The 19211-nt window shown below is 60.3% G+C and overlaps 1 protein-coding gene across 9 annotated transcripts in view; it reads right to left on the reverse strand.

Annotated features, from left to right (window-relative positions):
* Window positions 1–19211, reverse strand: part of DAGLA (diacylglycerol lipase alpha) — a 62772-nt gene that overhangs the window by 14695 nt on the left and 28866 nt on the right. Inside the window, exons 1-11 of one of the 9 annotated variants that reach the window (XM_037839384.1) lie at window positions 14075–14777; window positions 12926–13008; window positions 11651–11745; window positions 10448–10586; window positions 9787–9998; window positions 8227–8349; window positions 7633–7771; window positions 4599–4686; window positions 2458–2592; window positions 1863–1940; window positions 127–251 (exon numbers count right to left, since the gene is read on the reverse strand). In XM_037839384.1, coding sequence (XP_037695312.1) covers window positions 127–251; window positions 1863–1940; window positions 2458–2592; window positions 4599–4686; window positions 7633–7771; window positions 8227–8349; window positions 9787–9998; window positions 10448–10542 — 995 coding nt within the window. In that variant the 5' untranslated portion in view covers window positions 10543–10586; window positions 11651–11745; window positions 12926–13008; window positions 14075–14777. The other 8 variants (XM_037839383.1, XM_037839381.1, XM_037839389.1 and 5 more) reach the window with 8 other exon arrangements.

A 19211-nucleotide genomic window follows, 5' to 3' on the forward strand; every position in this document is an offset into this window, starting at 1 on the left:
CAGGAAGATGCAGAAAGGGGGAGACAGGGGCAGGAAAGCAGGCCCGGCCCTGCTGGCACCATGCCCTCCTGCGGGCAGGCCCAGCTTCGTTCCGTCACCCTCCCCAGGACAGACGGGGCTACTCACGAGCAGGACCGTGCCAGCTGGCAGAGGCCGCAGGCGGGCTTCCGCATCAGGTACATGGGCCACCCGTAGGCGGCCAGGGCAAAGAGCATGTAGTAGCAGACCTCTTTGTAGCGGAGCATCTCTTGCTGGAAGAGAGGACGACACGGGGGGTGGTCACTCCTGCCCCCCTGCCCGTGGCCTCAGCACCCCGCAGCCACCCGCCATGGGAGGCGGAACCTGCCCTCTGCTGCCTGCAGATCCACCCCCAGACGATAATTGCATTTCCCTAATTATCTCTGTGCAACCAGGGCGCGGATTCTCCTGAGACCTGTCCTGTTGCTCCAATCTCAGAATTAATGATTCGGGGACGGAAAAACACTCGGAGCACTAGATTGATTTCTTGGCCCGTTTTCCCGGGAAGGGAGGAGAGGCTCAGGAGAGGCCGGTGGGCCACCACACCACCATGCACGCAGGCCCTAGCTGGGGAGGCCTTTTGCTGCTGGGAGCACTGCACCCCGAGAGGGCCTGCAGCAGCCAGGGCTGGGGGTGTCAGCAGGCCTGGGCAGCCGGGCAGCCGACCGGACCTGGACAGGCTGGGGAAGCCAGCCAGGCGCTCAGCCCCTCTGGCCCTCGAGGCATTTGTCTACAAATACAGGGAGACTCCAGGTTGACTCATCGAGTCGTGGGGCTCTCGGGCCGAGGGAGGAGGGGGCGTGTCTGGGGGAGATTGGCATCTCTGTGAGAAAGGCGCCAGTTTGAAACCGCGTGTCTGAGGCTGAGTGGCTGTCACCGACACCGTCACCGTGATCAGCCTGGAGGGGTGGGAGAGAGGCAGGAAACACAGGTGTCCCAGCCACGCCCGGCCAGGCACCCAGGCACAGAGGACCCTGCGGGTTCTTAGAGGGAATTAGTCACGTTGTAAAAGTTAAAGAGGGTGATTAGTCATCCTGTGAAGTGAAACAGGGAGCACTTTAATCAGGCCCAGAGGGCTGCAAATGGCCCTGGGCCGGCTCTGTCTGCTCTTTAGGAACGAGGGGGCCTGGAGAAGGCCACTGTCCCCTCTGTACGCGGGGCTGGGGGTGGACGGCGCGCTGGCAGCCTCTGACAGGGGAACCCAGCACCTCCGCACGCTGCAGCCTGCCCCGACCCCGCGGCCTAGGAGGAAGCGGGTGAGAGAGGACACCAACGCCCGCCCTGGGGAGTAGGGGCTTTTCAATGGATTTGGATAAGTGGGAACCAGTCCTTTCTAGCAGTTTCCTCAGTGCACTCTCCTTCCCTGGCACTGCTGGCTCATTTGAGCCTCGCTCTAGCTCTGTGAACAAAGGAGGGAGCAGGTGCAGACGGGAGGGACTTGCCCAGGTCGTGCTACAGGCAGCAGAGCCGGTCTCAGCCTGGGCCCAGGGTGGGGGGCACCCCTGCCACCAGGCGGCACCACATTTACTTGTTCACACACGGGATTTCTGCTAAAGGCATTTGCTACTACAAAACATTTGCAAACCAAAGCGCTAGGCCCGCTATAACCTCAAGAGGCCAGGACCAGACATTCCGGGGCTGGTAAAAGGACTCAGGGGTTTCATTTGTAGGACTGGCACGGTGTGGGGGTCCTCAGGAGGGGGGCATGATCTGCAGAGATGAGAATGAGGCCTGCAAAGGTACAGGTGCAGCTGACACCTGGGGGCAGCGGGGTCCTGATGAAGGGGAGGAGTTGGGGGCCAAGGAGGACCAAGTGTCCCTGCGTGGTGTGGGCTCCGACTCACCGAGTTCTTGAGGTCCAGATATTTGGTGTTTCTGGTCACCGGCATTCCAGACAGGAAGGCCAGGATGTCGTTGTTTGCCTGTAAAACACGCACGTGGCGATGGCTGCTGGCTGGCCCCGGGCCCGGCCACTTGCCCGGGAAGCCCAAGGAAGCATGTGGCTTCTGGCTCTCCCAGGGCCCTGCCATAGTTTTCCAGAATCTGAGGTGTCCTCATAGTTCCAACTGCCCCCCTCACCCCCCCATCCAAAGCCTCAGACCCCTGGGACGGGGGAGGCTCATAGTCCAGACCAGGGGGAAGCAGACTTTGTAGGAGACACTGAGAAAAGCTCGAGTGGGACTGGTGTCTTGGCAAGGGTGACAGGGTGGCACAGAGAGGCAGCCACTGGAGGTGCCCCTGGAGGGCCACACCCCAGCAGCAGCCGCACGGGCCCGGCCCACGAAGTCACTCAAAGGATGAACAGGGGCAGGGGAAGGGAATAGCCAAAGGAGAACCCCAGGGCCTGAGAGGTTGAGCAGGGCAGCAGGGGCGGCAGGAACGGGCCTGCCAGGAGGGTGGTGGGCAGCCCAAGGAGGGGGCCCAGCCCGGCTGGCTCACCTCATCCAGCACGGCACTGCGCTTGGCCCGCTGCCGCTGCCGGAGCAGCACCAGGCCAGCGATGATGTCCGACGGCACGATGTCCAGGTCCCGGAAAAACTCGGCAAAGAGGTAGGCGATTTCTGAGTAGGCATCCTACGGAGTCCGGGGAGGCAGAAGGCGGTGGCAGGGGAGCAGGAGAGAGGACGAGAGGCCAGGCGTTAAATCCCCCGGGGTGGGAGGCAGGATGGCAGCCCCTCTATGCTGCGGGCCCTCGCCTGAGATCGTCCAGCACCTCCGCCGGTGCCAGCTAGGCCTGGCCTTGTGCAGCCCCAGGCCCCGCAGCTCACGGAGCCGCCTCTCTCGTCGGGGCTCCTCGGGTACTCACCATCCACCAGGCACAGATGCCAACTGGAGCCATTTCCTGTTCTCTTGCCCCAGACCCCATGAGTAGAGGCCCAGGAACCCCAGCTCATTCTCCTCCTGGCCTTTCTCTCTGGCAGAGAAGCCACAGCTAAGCCCCTGGCTGCTTCCTCGCCCACTGAGTCGCCTCCCGCCTCCTGCCAGCTGTGACCCTGGAGGGGCCCCTTCCCCAGCCCACCCGCAGGTCTCCGGGCAATAAGGTGGCCCTGTTGAGCATCCCGGGTCTCAGGACCCCCTCCCACAGCTGCCCGGGGCCGCTGACTCAGTGACCTCCAGGACGTGCCTGGAGAAGGCGAGTGACCGCCGGGCCAATGGCCCCTCTGGGTTCACTCTGAACCCGTGTCCTCGGGGCCTCAGGCTGGGGCAAGGCGGTGCCCACTGGCTGGTGTGCCCTGACTCCTGCCTGCCTCCCACCAAGCTGCGAGTCTGGATCAGCCTCCCTAACCCCTTCGGGGAGGCTGCAGTGGAAATAAGCTCATGGCAACTGGGTCCCTCTCTCTCTGGGCTTTCCCCTTGAGTGCCTGGCACGTTTAAGGGAGAAAAAAAATCAAGGGTTGCAAATGCAAATGCCTCATGGGGTTAAAGCTGAGCTCCGGACGCCCGACCCGCAAGTATGCCCAGGTTGCCACATCCAGAAATTCAGGCGTTTATGGAAACACCTCTGATTTGTAAACGGTGGCATCCAATTAAAATTTTTAGGAAACTCAGTAGAGGCTACAGACGTGCTTTGGCCTGGACTTGACCTGGGGGCTGTCAGGGTCTGATGGGGACCAGGTTCTGGGGTCCCTCCGTGGCAGGTGGCTTTTCCACCAAGCCCCGACAGGGCCCCGAGTGTGCCTGTGTGCCCGCGGGGGGTGGGCACGCCCTCCCAGCCCGGCCTCCACTTGCCACTGCAGGGCCAGCCTGTGGACCCCTCCAGACACCCCAGAGGGACCGGTAGGGGTGCTCCCCACCCCCCAGGGAGCCTCAGGGAGCTTCTTACACTCAGTTACTCACTCTACGGCCCACCAGGGGCTGCTGGTGGAAAGGAGCCGCTCGAGGCACTTTGCTGTCTGACTCAGTGAGGAGCGGCCTCCTGACCTCACTGGCTCTGCCACTAACTAGCTGTGGGACGCTGGGCAAGTCACTCCACCTCTCTGGGCCTCAGCTGCCTGATCTGCAAAATGAAGGGTGGGACTCGATGACCTCTAAGGTGCCTGGGGGCGCTATGGGGCTCTGACCCGGGGACCCCGAGGACCCTGGCCGCCCCTCCCCCCTCAGGACCACCCACACGCTGGCCCCATCTTCCTTCTGCCTTGGCACCCACAGCTGCTGAAGGCTGACTGTGCGCCAACTAGGACTGTGCTGAGTGCTACCCATCGGAAGCTTCTGAGCCCCCCTCAAGCCCGTGACGGATCTTCCAGATTGACCTGCAGCTGCTGACACGCTGTTCCTTCGTCTTCAGCTTGCCCTGGTTTGTGAGCATCTCTTCTGCTAAACTAGCCTGAAATTCCAAGGGGACCAGGGCGAGGCCTTTATAACTCTTTCTGTTCCCTTGACAAAGTAGAGTTTCATGTGCTGGAGCCAGCTGGTCGGTCGATCCTCATACGAGCAGGCCGTCCCCTTGCTCGTGCTCAAAACACACCCTTCTACCAGCCCTGCCCTGCTCTCCACCCCCAGCTGGGCCCGGGGAGCGAGAGGCTCCTGAGGGGCCCGGCAGCAGGACGCGAGGCCCGGGGGAAGTGAGTGCCAGTACTTACTGACTGGGAGTCCTTTGTCCGCGTGCAGCAGAGGAACACTTTGAGCCGGCGGGACCAGCTGGTGGCCTGACCCTCCTCTAAGCGGTGCCTGAAAGGCGGACAGGGAGAGTTGGAATGCATGAGGTCAGAGAGCGGGGGCCAGAGGAGCTGGAGCCTGGACGTTCCGGAATCGGGGTGGCCTGTTCCCCGGACCCCAGCAGAGGGGCCCACTCAGCGCTGGGTGGCCAGTGACCTGGCTGCTGGCCGGGGGGATGCTCCCCGCAGGAACTCCTGCAGGTCTAAGCTGGTGTGTGGTTGACCAAGGCCGGGGCCCAGGCTCCCTGGATTTTGGTGGCCTGAACAAGGGCACGGCCGGGGACTTCAGAGCTAGGGGCCCAAAGTGGGAGCTGCTCTGCAGCCCAGGTGTCCCATGGCTCAAACCAAGAACCCTGGTAGACGCCAGCAGGGGGCCAGGCCTCTTGGCCGACCTGTTCCAAGCCCTGGAGCAGGCTCCACACACACACCTGCTTCTCATCTGAAAAGATGTCAGATACTCACGTCCCCTGTACTTATGGGATGCTTACGGGGCCGAAGGAGACACTGAATTTTCCTCTTCCTCTCCTGCGTGGCTGGATCGTTGTCTATTCTCACCCCTCTCCCCAGTCCCAATGGGTCTGGCTGCTGGGATGGGGAAAAGGGTATCCCAAAGGGCTGAGATGGGTCCATTACTCCTCGGAGGCTCTTCCAGTGCTGGGTGCCCAGAAGCCTGGGTTTTGGACATGAAGATAACTGACCCAACATGAAAATGTAAATTTCCAAACCGAGCAGGAAGGGGTTGCTTTTGTGACATGCTTCCTCTCACCAGCCCTTAAAAGCCTGAGGCTAGGGGTCAGGAGGGGAAGGCGAGGGCAGCCCCCAAATGCATTCGAGGCACTTAGCAGCCGTCAGGAGTGACAGGCTGGGCCCTCCTTCCAAGCCTCTTGACTCCTCTCTGAGACCGAGGGCTGCCCGCCTGCACCCCGACGCTGGCTCCACGAGGCAGTCAGCCACAAGGAGAGGGAAGAGGGGAGCCTTCAAGAGCCAAAGGAGGGGACAGAGGAGGGGACAAGGGAACAGCTGTGTCTGGTTGCTGCCAGCCCTTAGTGACCCGAGCAGCTTTACAAATCCTAAACCAAGGCCCCCTTGCCTTGACGAAGGGACAGTGTGCTGGCCAAGCTGGCTGCCCGGAACATCACGTTCTTTAACCCTTTCTAACCTAACGAGGCTTTCAAACATTCAAGAAATGTCCAGCCGGGCCCCTGGCCTGCTAGAAGCGCTGACTGTACACGTCCCTGCAGTACCAGTTATGAACACCAGGGGGCGGATGCTTTCAGGGATCCACGTGAGCAGGTGGCAGAGACGGGTTTGGCCTAGTGCAGCAGTAAGTCTACCAAGACCAAGGCAGGAAGAAAGGCAGATGCACCCCAAGTCTGGACAGACAGTTAGCAGGCCCTGGCACCTCCTGACCTGTGGCTCACTAAAGTGAAAAGAGGGCAGATAAGCCTCCTGCAATGGAGCAAGAAGTGCTGGGAGTAACCCCCCACCCACTACCACCACCACCACCACCACCACAGGATTTCACTGCAAGGAGAATGGGCCAAGGACATAAACAGCTTCTCGGCTGCCAAAAACTTAATCAATCCACGTGGCTCAGCAGGGGTGTGTGTGTCCTCAGACCTGGAAGCAGCTGGCTAGAAACTTTTCTCGTTCGTCTCACAGCAGAGAGGAGGCAAATGGACAACGGCCTGAGCTGCCCTCCCAGGCCCTGCCCAAGAGCTGGAGAAATCACAACAGGTCGGGAGCCTGGGAGCCGCCGGGGCCTCTTACTCACCTGCACAGCGCCCAGAAACCACAGGAAAGCTTTCTAATTAAAGTGACAGCAACCACCAACCCCCAAACTGCAAAGGCGTTGGCTGCCCTGGGCCCCAAAGGCAATTTACAAGAGGCAGGGAGGGAAGAGCTGTTTCCAGGGCACAAGGAGCCCAGGAACCAGGCCAGGTGGGGGCAGGCACTCGGAGCGAGCAAAAAGGGACGAACGGTGATAGCCAGCTGCATCCAGAGGGAGAAGGGGCCCAGGGGCCTTGGTTCCAAGACCTGGCATTCTGGGCTGGGAGGTGGCTGCACCAGGCACGGGGGTGACTCCATGAGCCGGACATGGAGGTGCAGGAGAGTGGGGTGGGGTGGCTTCCTGGTGGGCAGTGGGGCCTGGATAACCTGTCCCCTTGACTCCCAGCTGCTCTGGGCTGGAGATGGAATGCCTGTTCTGCTCCGCACCAACACGACCTTGGGCAAGTGACATGACCTCTGTCGGATGGGCACCTAACCATACCAGGGTTGGCAAAAGGATCAAATGGACCAATTGGATAAAGGGCTCAGCACAAGCAGCTGTGGCCCTGCCTGGAGGCCCTCCATCATTTTCTCTGCTATGCCACAGTCTTCTTCCTTTTCAAAACACCACGCAAAACTCACCCCCTCCAGGAAGCCTTCCTTGATTAACACCTCCTCCAAACCCCTTAATCCTACAGGCAGGCTCACCTAGTGGTTAGCTGTGTAGGCGTGATCCCAGCCCCACCATTTATTTGCTGTGTGACCTCAGGCAAGTCACCAAAACCTCTCGGTGCTTCGGTTTTCCCATCTATATTACGGGATGATGATAACTACTCATGGAATTGTTGTAAGTTAATATATGCAATGCATTCAGATGGTGCTTGGCTCAGCTTATAAATATTTCCCGCTATTACTAGGGTTGTTGTTGTTGATAGCCCTGATGATAACGATGATGATGAAATGTGAGTATTGTATTAACCACTCTGCATGCACTGTGTCTCGTAACTCTCACAACAAAGCAGGAGCTGATATTATTCTTTTTATAGACAAGGAAACCAAGGCAGGGAGAGGTTAAGCCTTTGGCTAACACCCTGGCAGCTCATGCCCGGTTGAGGTGCAGTTTGGGAGGTGTGGGCCCATCTCCCGGAGAGTGGGGGCCTTAGCTCGGCCCACCGCCCAGCCAACTGACCGCAGGTTGTAGGTCCGCAAGTTGCGCTGCCGCCTCTTGGTGGCTCTCAGCTTGACGAAGGTGCGGCCCGTGGGGTCAAAGACACAGAGGACGGTGATGCAGACGCTGAGGATGACAACCCAGTTGCAGACGACCATCCCTGGGGGGGCAGCAGTGAGAAAAGCAAGAGGTGGAGACGTTTGGGGGCACCCTCCTTGGGGGCACTGGAGCCTCCCTACCCTGTTCTTTCTGGGGCCCAACAAGGCTCAGAGGCCCCCAGTCCCAGCCTCTGGACATGTGGCTGTCCCCTCGCTGAGCCCTGCCTGCAAGGCCCACCCTTGCCCAGAGCAGGCAGCTGTGGCCTAGATATCCCGGGAGGGGCTGAGGAGCCCAGGAGAAGCTTCAGCTGCTCCCTTGGGCAGCTCTGTGCCTGCTGCTGCCCACCCCAGATCAGGGTCTCAGGAGGAAGGAGGCAGCCTTGCCCCAACATGCCAGCTGCCCTTACAGACACCATTTCCCCCCGGCAGTGCCTGCAATTCCCCCTCTGTAAATGGACTCCGTCCTCTCTATCCCAAGGGCTGGCTGAGGCTCTGTGCGGGCTGAGCCCAGACATACCGAGGGTGACGTTCTTGGCAGTGAGGTCGTGGCAGGAGGTGTAGTATTGAGTGAGCCAGACGATGCCCACGATGGCGTAGATGAACTCGATCACCAGGATGGCTGCAAGGAGAGCAGGCCTGGCTGGATGGAGGACAGCCACCCGCTTACCTACTGGGGAGGGGCCTGGGGCCTCCGTGCCAGCTCAGCAGCCAGGCAGGAGGTGGTGGGTCAGTGTTACCTGCCCTGCCACCTCCTCGCAGGCCTCATGGCCAAGAGTGCGCAGGGCAGAGTGGCTGTCCCACCACCAGTTTTGTCCCCTTGGCCCCTGCAGGGTCCCTTGTAAGGTGCCCACCCCATTCCAACCTCTGTGCTCTCTGGCCCCCCAATGCTTCCTGAGAAAGTGACTGGAAAGACGGATGCTGGAGAGGCACTTTCCTCTTCATTCAGGACTTCAGAATTACCTGCATGAACCCTGGAATCAGACGGCTCTTAGACCTAAGTTACTTAATGTCTCTGAGCCTCCGTTTCTTCAAATATAAAATGGGGGTGACCACATCTACATCACAGGAGCATGCAAGAATTAGATGAAAGAGAGTTTCTTTCACGGAAACGGCTATTTTCCAGGAAGAGGCTTCTGGAAGTTGAGGGAGGAGGACAGAGGAGTGCTGTCACTAGACTTGAGGTGTGCTCCTTGTTCAGGCCAGAGCCCCAGGCCAGGCTGAGACGGGGAGAAGGCGTTCTGGTGGCCCCATTGGAACTGGGTGCAGGTGACAAGGAGCTGGCCATAGCCTGCAGGTGGTTTCACAGGCAGCACTGCCTGGTGGCTAAGAGGTCCGGCTTTGGGGCCCAACGGCCTGGGTTCTATTCCCCAGCTCTGGCACTCACACACTCGTGTGCTGAGTGACCTTGGGGGGAGTTAACTAGCCTGCCAGTTTCCTCATCTGCAAAATGAGCCAATTAAAGCTCCTCCCTGCAAGGTAACACACGGAAATGGCTCGGCACCGTCCACAGCCGCCCAAGAGAAGTATTTACTACGAATGACTGGGGGAGGCAGGTGGCCCTGGGGAAAGGCCAAAGGTGGGACCCCAACCCCAGACCCCGGGAAGAGGAGAGGACGCAGGGTGGTTCTCTAGGGAGCTGGTCCAGGTCTCTAGGGGCTTCCTGGGAAAAGGACAGATCTGTTTTGAGAAGGATCACAAAGCAACAGAAGATATGGGAATGATCTAGAACAGGGGTTGGCAAACTTTTGCTGCCAAGGGCCAGAGAGTAAACATTTTAAACTCTGTGGCCACATGGTCTCTGTTGCCAATGACTCTGCCCTGCTGTTGTCACACAGAAACAGCCACAGACGACAGAGAAATGAATGAACGTGGCTGTGTTCGAATAAAGCTTTATTTGCAAAAACAGACAGGGGGGCCAGATTTGGCCCCTGGGCCGCAGTTTGCCCACCCCTGGCCTAGAATTTCAGCTCCCTGGGGGCTGGGGCTGGGCTCTGTTTCATCCACAGCCGCCCCCATTGTGTGGGCCCAGTCGGCACCGGCTGGACGAGTGGTGGAGACCCCCGGCGGCGGCCCTTACCCAGGCGCACGTAGAGCACGTACTGCATGGAGTCGCGGGGCTCTGTGTAGAGGATGCCCCCACGCATGCTCAGCCAGATGATGGCCATCTCGGCGATCATGCAGCTCAGCAGGATACCCAGGTAGCCGCGGCCGTGGTCCACCAGGTTCAGGGAGCAGGCCTCGTGGGGGTTGTAGACCAGGCCAAAGAGCACCACGGACAAGATCACGAACCTGCAGGGGTGGGGCGGTGCCCACATGAGAGGCCCAGCCCACAGCCCTCTAGCCACCCCCTGCCCCGGCCCCCAGCCCCTCAGCCTCCACGGGCCCCAACCCCAGCCCCTTTCTGCTCCTGGCACAGGGGAACAGCAGCCAGAGCCTCTCCCCAAAGCGCCACCTGGCACAGAGTTCCCAGCAGGCCTGGGCAGGGGCAAAGGCTTGGAGACGGGAAAGTGAGAGCAGGGAGCCCAGCTGAGAGCGTGGGAGACAGCAGCAGCCCCTCCACCCACGGTGGGGTCCCTGGCTCTCGTGGGTCTCCCCTCCAGGGGTGGGGGTTCAGGCGGCTCCCCCTGGAGCTGGGTGCACAGCAGGTCCAGGACACGGGCCCGGGCGGGGTTGCTTCGGATAGCCGGAAAGCCTCCTACCAACCCAGTCTCCCCAGACTGTGGCCCCCCGAGACTCACCAGGTGGTGTGCAGGAGGAAGAGAAAGATGGCCGGCAGGACAAGGTCGTCGCTGCCCACAGACCAGCGCCGCCGGAACACCACGATCCCGGGCATGGCTGGCGGCTCTGCGGAGGCTCAGCGGGCCTGGCGCTCACCTCCTGGGGGAAAGCGGAGGACCCCGTGGCTGCCCGGGCCGCCTGCCGCCCTCCTGGGCCGTGGGGCCGCTCCAGGTGTGGCTTGCAGCTCAGGCCCCTCTGCCATCGGCCACAGACCCAGCTCTCACGGCCAGAGACCTCCAGGCCACGGGAACTGCTGACCCATCCCTGGGCAGCACTTGCCTCCCACCCTATCCGCCCCCCAGAGCCTACATAAACAGTCTCAGCAACAAGCACTGGCATTGGCCTTACCCCAGAGGTCTCCTTCTACCCCCAAGACTGGCACTGGCTGCTTAGGGTCGGCCTCCGCCTGGGGTTGCCCAACAGGAACTGCCCTGCTCCATTCAAGACCTGGGCTCAGCCCCTGCCCCCTCCTCCATGGGACCAGCGTCCACCCCTCCCCAGCCCCCTTACCAGCCGTCCACAAGGAGATCTGGCTCAGGGCACAAGGTCCTGGGGGTTGAGGAGGGGCTTCCCAGACTCAAAAGGAGCCAGGTCCGAAGCCCCAAGCCACGCTTGGGCTTGTGGAGGGCTGCAGGGCTCGGGGAAAGTGGGGGCAAGGGCATGTGCATAGTTGGGGGCTGGGGCTGTCAGACATGGGCGAGCCCAGCACATAGTAGGTGCTCAGTAAACATTTGCGAGCAGGCTCTATGGCTTGGCTTTGCACCCATGGACACAATTCCCTGCTACAGCTAAGCCTCCTGGAGGGAAGGACATGGTTGAAATATGGGGTCCACAGGGTGGCTTGGGGCACCGTCTGTCCCCCACTGCTGGAAGGGCAGTGGGGAAGCCCCTGCAGGATAAATCCATGCCCCTGGCAGCCACACCCCCCACGCCCACCCTGACCCGAGCAGCCCGGAGACCCCAGTTCCCAATTCTCTGAAGTAGCTGGATTCAAATTAGATGCAGTGGGGCTTAGGGAGGAGAACCCAGGACAAAGGGCAGCAGCGGGGGCGGTGGGGGGTGGGGGCTCCCAGGCAGCTCTGTGCTGCACTGTGCAGAGGGGGCCCCGCTGTGGGGGCTGGCACCCGACTGGGGACAGCTGCCCCAGGCCGGCAGAGGCTTACACGGCACCTGGTCCAGGGGCAGGCAGCAGGTCCTCCTCTCCCAGGGGACGGGGGACAGCTCCGGGGAAAACGTGTGTCCGCGGAGACCAGCATCACTTGGGGAAGGAAGGGGCCAAGTCTTCCTCGGCTGATGGGCACAGCTCCCGGGGTGGACAAGAGGACGTGGGGCCCGGGGGCCAGCCGGCATGTCTGGCCCAGCTTGCCTCCCTCTGCCCAGGACAGTCACTTCGTGCAGCCGCCACCAGGCTACTCTGGGCGAGCTGCGGGGCGGGCCAGCCTGCTGGGGTCGTGCCTACTCCTCCCCCCACCCTCAGGAAGTGACATCATCCCACTCTCTCTCCGAGGAGGAGTCGGAACACGGATTCTGGGAAGCTGGGAGAAGGATGGAGAGTGAGGGAGCAGCGGTGGTGGGGTGACCAGGGGCAGGGGAATCCGCTGGGGGGTGGGGGGTGGGGATGCAGGAGCCAGGGCTCCAGGAGGGCCCGTGACAGGTGGCTGGCAGCTCCAGCTTCAGGTTCAAACTGATGGGGCGGGAGGGGCTGGGCCCTCGGGCGGCAGCCGGGTTGGGGCAGGACAGAGCTGCCAACAGCTGGTGATGGCTGCTGACCCTTCACTGCCCCCTCCCCGTCTAGGGTCAGCTCGGGCGGCTGCCAGGGGACCAGGAGGTCTGGGCCAGCACAGTTGCAGCGGGTGCTATAGCTCCCTGCACCCTGCTGTAGTCAGGCCGGGCAGCAGGGAAGGGGCAATGCCAACAGGGGCCGGGGGCAAGGGCCTGGCGTGTCCCAGCCCACCACCCCACCTGGCCTGCCCCTGCCCCTGCCCACAGCCTAGGACAGGTCATTCTCAGGTATACCTCATCCCAGTCCCCTGGAGGGGGCTCCCCTCACCCCCTGCTGCTCACCTCTTGGCGACCAGAATGGCTAAGGCTGCCCCAACACAAGGCCCACTCACGGAACACCTCCCAACTCGCACTCTGAGCCCCACACGTGAGCCCCTGGTCCCCGCCCCTCCTCTCCCCTGCACTGGGTCCCACAGGGAGGCTGCAGGGCTGCGGACAGTGGCCCCAGTCTGAGACCAACAGCCGCGGTCAAGGCCGGTGCCCACCCAGATCACGTGGTGGCCCGGGGGCTGCACCCTGCCCCCTCCTCCAGCCCACGCGCAGGGCCCTCAGGGAAGAACCCCAGGAGCAGCGGGGAGGGGTGGGGGGCCCAGCTCTGGATCCAGGCTGCCTGGCTGAAAACCAGGGCTCCCCCAGCCATTAGCCGCATGACTTACTGGTTGTGCCTTGGCTTCCTCATCTGTCCAGTGTGGATTATCCACATCTCCTAACGTCCTGAGCACTTCTGCAGAAGCCCTGGCTGCATGGGATAGACCTTAGCAACCACCATCGCTAAGGGTGAGGTGGAGGGCACGTGCGTGAACCCCCGGGGTGAGGGTCTGCCCCTCCCCCACCCGGGCCAGTGGCCCTCCCAGCTGGTCACCCGCAGGTCACAGGCTGGGGTGGGGGAGGCAGGGCCTGTCGTGCCGGGGGAGGAGAGGCTGCTCTGCTGTCTGTCAGATTCATAAATCTTGGGGCGGCTATTTTTAAGGGCTTGAAAGGCGCCCTTTCTTTGGAGACCCCAGCCCATCACAATGGGGGCCTGGTCCTCTGCAGGGATGTGATTTCATCTGGAAGAAATGTCTCCAGCGGGAGGGGGGCATGTGCCACTTCCTGGTCTGGGGTGGTCACAAAGCACCTCTTCCCACTTTCCTTCCCTCGGGCAATGGGTCGGTGCCCCCCAAACTGCAGCGGGGAGGGCTGGGCGCTGCCTCCCCTTTGTCCTACCCCAGACTAGGGGCACTTTCAGGCCACGCAGCTGGCCTCTCCAGCAGGGAGGTGCAGGGGCACTGCTGGGGGCTCCCATGACCCAGCTGGACCAGTAGCCCAGATGGGCATGAATGGGGTACCAGGGCCCCCCTTGCATGAATGGAATAACTTGAAAGACTCTGGGGTGGGGACGATACTTTTACCCCCACCCACAAGGTCCCTGGGTTAAATAGGAACTGTGTAGAGTTCCCCTTTTTAAAATTGCAAAACTCTTTTAAATGCACACACAGTCCCCTACTCACAAAACCTTCCAAGGCTTCCCGGTCTGTGGGATCAAGTCCAAGCCCCTTAGGAGGGGATGGCAAAGGGGCTCAGTCACCAACTGGCTGTGCAGCCTTGGCCACAAACCTTGCCCTCTCTGAGCCTGTGTGTTCCTTACCCCTGGAGCAGGAGGACGCTCCCCAGCATGTGGGGTCACTGGAACTGCCCTCTGCCTGCCAGTTCCTTCTGGCTGGGGAGGGGCACAAGCCCCTCGACACACTGCCCCACCCTCCTTTCCCACCCTTCCACCCCCAGTCCTCCCACTCCCCCACTCTACTTGCTGCTCCCTAAAATACCTCTTTGGAAGGTTCCATCCTCTGCCAGGCAATGTCCTACTCATCCCTCTGGGCCACCCAAAGTGTCACCTCCTCTTTGAAGTCCTTGACAGCCCCCCTCCACACCCTCCACAGGCGGCTTCCTTCTGGGATCCCTGGACCCCTGATTCACAGCCTTACACCAAACCTGCCAATTCCTGGCTGCGCCCCCTGGCCTGGCCTCTGCTCAATGGAGAGGCTGGGGGCTGGGGGCTGGCAGTTCATCTTCCCAGCCCCTGGTGGGGCCCACGCTGAGCTGACCCCAGCCCCTGGAGTGGGAGCACATCCAACCTCAGGCCCAGACACTCCTCTAGAGCGGCCTCAGCCCACCCACCCCGCCGGAGCAGCCACACCAGCAGCCTGACAGCTTCCTCCTTGCTTTGCCCCACCGGAAGGCTGAAGACAGAGGCTCTTTTCTCTTCTCCTTGCCGGAAATGCCCCTCCCTGCTGCCTGCAATCCTGCCCTGACCACTCAGGAGAACCATCCTCCCCTGTAGCATGCAGAACCTGTAAAGTGGGGGCCATAGGCCTCCCTGCCTACCCAAGGCTGCCTGGAGAAGTGACTGGGATGCTGGGACTGTGGGCTCTGGCCTCTGGCCTCGTGGTGGCCACTGTAGGAACACCCAGAAGTTTGTGGAACTCCTTGGCAGTGTGATCCATGACTCCCGGAGGCAGGAGGGTGCTGGGTAGGTGCTGGGGTTGCCCGTCATTGGCAGCGACTGATGGGAAAGGGCTGGCCTGGATGACCTGCCCCCACCATGGGCCGCAGGGTGCTGCTGGTTAAAGGCCCCCCCGGCCAGACCTCAGCCCCTGATCCAAAGGTCATCCTGGGGCTTGGCCCTGGGAGCAGGTTCCAAGGAGAAGCAGCCCTTGGCAGTGGGCTCCACGATTCCAGAACCCAGCTACCGGGGTGCTGAGAGGAGAGGGAGGTGGGCATGGGGGCCAGTGGGTCAGGGCTGGCAGGAGGTGGGGGGTCACCTTGCAGGTCTCCAGTGGGGTCAGGGTGCTGCACAGAATGACGTGCTGTGGGGGCCTGTCCAGTGCCACCCCAGCCTCTGGGGGATCCCAGGAGATTTCCCATCAGGCCAGAGCCTCAGTCACCAATGAGGCTCCGAATGAGCCTCAGTCAGAGGCTGAGGTGGAAGCAGAGGATGACAGCCAGGTCCAGGTGCCAAGGATAAGTCTGACAGCAGCTGAGCACCACCTGTGTCCCCGGCCCCTGGCCAATCAATCACTTTACATCCTCACAGCAGGGATGCAGGGTGGAAACCATCATGCTCGCTCCACAGAGGGAAGGAGGTGCAGTTAAACGCACATGCTCTAAAATCTGACAGCCTGTGTCTGTGCCCTGGCTGTGTGACCTTGGACAAGTAACTTAACCTCTCTGTGCCTCAGTTTCCTCATCTCTCAAATGGGAATAAGAACAGCACCTACCTCAGAATTGTCAAAATGAGTTATACATGTAAAACACTTAAAATAGCACCTGTCACATTGTAAGTGCTCAACCAACGCGGGCCCCTCGTTACTGTTCCTATTTTAGAAGGAGGAGATTGAGGCTCAGAGAAAGTTGGCCCTGACACCATCTGAAGAACAAGAGACTAAGTAGGCAGGAGGCACAGGTCACGTCTGACGCCATCCAGAGCCCACACCTCATGCAGGAATGTCGGATTAGGAGGGACTTCAGCGACAGTCCCGTCACCCCCTTTTATGAGCGAGGAAGCTGAGGTTCGGAGAAGACACGGGTCTCCCCAGGTCAGCCAACCAGCACGATGCCGGCCTCAGCGGTTCCTTGGCTCTTCCCACAGTGCTCCACCCCCACCGGGGTCACCCCGGGTGCCAGCCATGCGGCCTGGAGACCCTGAGCCTGCCCACTCCCTTCTCCCACCTCAGGGCTCTCCCCAGAGAGTTCCCCTGAGAGCCTGCGCCAAGATCCTCTCTTTCATGCTCTCGAGGATGCAGAGCCCTCGGAGAAGCCGGCAAAATCCACATGAGCTCCCTCTCTAGAGATAAATCTGCCGGGAGGCATTGACCATTTCCAGGTCTCGGACAGAGTGGTCTCGGGCAGGCGTTCGCCACCTCCCGGAGGCTGGAGTCCCTGTGACTGGAGCCCGTCCGGGAAGGAGAGGGGACTCCCAGAGCCAACCCTCCTCCCCTGGGCCCCCATTTCACCCCTGCCCACCGAGACTGGTGATGGGGACAAGATCTGGCCACACTCTAGAGCTGCCCAGGCCTGGGCCAAGAGCAGCCTCCCCAGAACAGAAAGTTCCAGGCCCCAGGGCCTCAGTTTCCTGCCTGGAGAAAGAGGAGTCTGAACTCCATAAGAACCTGCTAATTTTGCACCTCTGTCGGTATTTATTTGTATTTATGATGAACAGCTGGATATGCCTTATAGGAAACACAAGAGATGAAAAAGTAGAATATAAGTTTAAAAATAATAATAACTCCAGGAGCAAGAAAGTAAATTAAAATAAAGTTGGGGGGGGTGGGGTGGGGGGATAAGTCACATGTGCAAGACATAAAGGCCGGCACAGCTGCTTTATCTCAAACTAACACTGGTCTCCAAACTTCATGGTAAAAAGGGGACTTAGGTCACCTGCAAGGGCCCCTGTGGCTTGGCGAGGTTTTCTGATCCTCCGTGTCCTGAATCCACAGAGAGTGGGGTCTTCTCTGGGGCTGGGGTGGGCACAACGGGAGGCACCCCACAAAGGCTGATAGATGGCCACCTGCTGTCTGCCGGGCCCCCTGGTCTGACTCTGCATGTGCCTGTGACAGGAGCTGCTGGCATGTCTAGTTCGGGGGCATCTGACTCGGGGGGACTGATTAGCAGTGAGGGGAGTGTCCAGGGCAGCTTGAAGGGCAAGGAGTACCCCCCAGAGACACCCAGAGGCTCCACTCCAGCTTGGGCAGACTCACCAACAGGCCACCCTCTGGCCTAGGTGGGCTGGGGGGCGGTTCCTGCTCTCTTTAGTGGTGTCCAGGACACAGGCTCGTTCAGTGGCATGACCGTGGGTGGCTAGTTAACCTCTCTGAGTTCGCTTACAGGGTTTAAATGAGGGCACCCCTGCAGAAGGAGACACTAACCTGGTAACTAGAATCGCTTTAAGAAATTGATGGGGAGGGAAGGAGATCTCAGCCCGCCTGTGAGTCAGGGACTGGGTCATTTCATTTCGTCTGATGTCTATGGAGTTGCCTATACCAAAGCCCTTTGTGCAAATGTGAACTCATTTAATCCTAACGATAGCTTTGCGAGGAAGGTACCGCTTTACCACCTCTGTTTTACAGATGAGGGGAAGTGACTTGTCCAAGGTCACCCAGCCTGGTTCCAGAACCCACATCCAACCTCTACACTCGTCTTCCAAGGAGCGAGCTCAGGGTTCTGATAACTGCCTGCATCCAAACCCAGGGGCTGGCTTCAAACCTCCCCTTGCCTGGATGGTCCAGAAAGACCTCTCCAGGTTTTATCCACCTTCACAGTGAACATGGGAGAGTGTGGGTATCCCTCTCACTCTGCAGATGAGGAAAACAACCTGGGGGAGTTTTTTGGTCAGTGGAGCCAGGAGATAGCATGGAGCTAGACGTTGTGTGTGTCATCTTATTGCATCCTTACGAAGCTACAGGGCAGCAAGGACCCCAGCTTTACAGATGAAGAAACCAGTGCCCAGAGAGACTGTCACCCTCCCAAAGCTCACACAAGGACAGCAGAGCTGAGATCCCCAGATGCCTCCCAGAGCTACTTGAAAGAAAAACCTCTCTGCCTGTCAGTCCCACTCCTTATTCTCATGCACACACACAGACACAGTCAAAGTCCTGCACCTTCCACCCTGGGCTCTGGGGGCTGCAGCCCCACCAGGGGCCGTGGAGGGACAGGGCCTCTGGGAGGCATGGGAAGGGGGAAGGCAGAGAGGGAGGTGACAGAGATGGCACGCGTGGGTCGGGGGCCGCATGCACCACCAGCATGTGCCCGGGCGTGTGCAGCCCAAGTTAGGGGCCAGAAAGCTGTTGCTTTTCACACGTCAGCTGTGCCGGAGCAGAAGGCAGAGCCGAGCCTGCCCAGGGCCAGGGCTGGATCTCAGCACGAGCTGGGGCCTCACCCACCCAGGCCCTGGGACTACTGGTGGGCCTGTGCAGCCGGGGACAGGAGTGGGCAGCTGCCTCCCACACCCCTCACAATGTGCCAGGCACTCAGTGGTCCTTGCTGCAACCCTGTAGGGCGGATATAGCTTTGTCAGGTCACAGATGGGGAAACTGAGGCTCCAAGGGGTTAATCAGCCTAGCCAAGGGCTCCAGTGAATGAAAAGCAAAATCGGCCTTTGAAGCCAGGTCTCTCTGTCTGATTCTCTCCACATTCATGTGCTTGATGGCCCATGTCCAGGAAGAGGATGGTAAGGGGCAGCCCTGACTACCAGGGTGACACCTGAGGCCATCCTGGGCTGCCCCCTGCAGTGGCACCAATAATCATTTGCTCTCACGCTTACTATATGCCAGAGACTATTGCAAACATTCACAAATATTAACTCATTTAATTTAAACTTTTTAACAATTATAGGAGGATAGTGCTGTTCTTATCCCCATTTTATGGTTGTGGAAACCAATGCCCAGAGAGCTTAAGTAACTTTCCCCAGGTCACACAGCTAGTAAGTGCCAGAGCCAGGCAAGGGCAGCTCTGGAGTTCCTGCTCTTGGCGCCTGCTGACCGGCCCTGGTCAGGGCTCCATTTATCACGGAGGCTCCAGCCCCTCATTCTCACGCTAATTATTTTCCACTTGTCTACAGCAAGCAGGGCTTGCCATCTGCCACTGGTCGACACCGATACCAGCCAACTCCCTGGGAATCAATTGGGGCCTTTCGTTTCCTGCTGGTTGTTTTGGAGGCTGGCTGGCTGCTGGCAAATGAGGAGGGAGGAGCCAGGAGGTCTCAGGACCCTTCCCTGACAGCCAAGGGATGGGGTTGGGGGGCTATTTCCCACCCCTCTCCCCCTTCCCACATGCCCTCCCCTATGGTCCTCTCCTCCCTGGAGTTTCACACCAGGGTATGCTCAGTCTGCAAGGGACTGTCGTGGGCCCCATCGGATTTGTTCCCAATAGTGGAAGGGCTTCTCCAGGTTCTGGCCAGGCCAGGTT

The sequence above is a fragment of the Choloepus didactylus genome, chromosome 6 (assembly GCF_015220235.1).
Source record: "Choloepus didactylus isolate mChoDid1 chromosome 6, mChoDid1.pri, whole genome shotgun sequence".
In the NCBI taxonomy this organism is placed as follows: domain Eukaryota; kingdom Metazoa; phylum Chordata; class Mammalia; order Pilosa; family Megalonychidae; genus Choloepus; species Choloepus didactylus.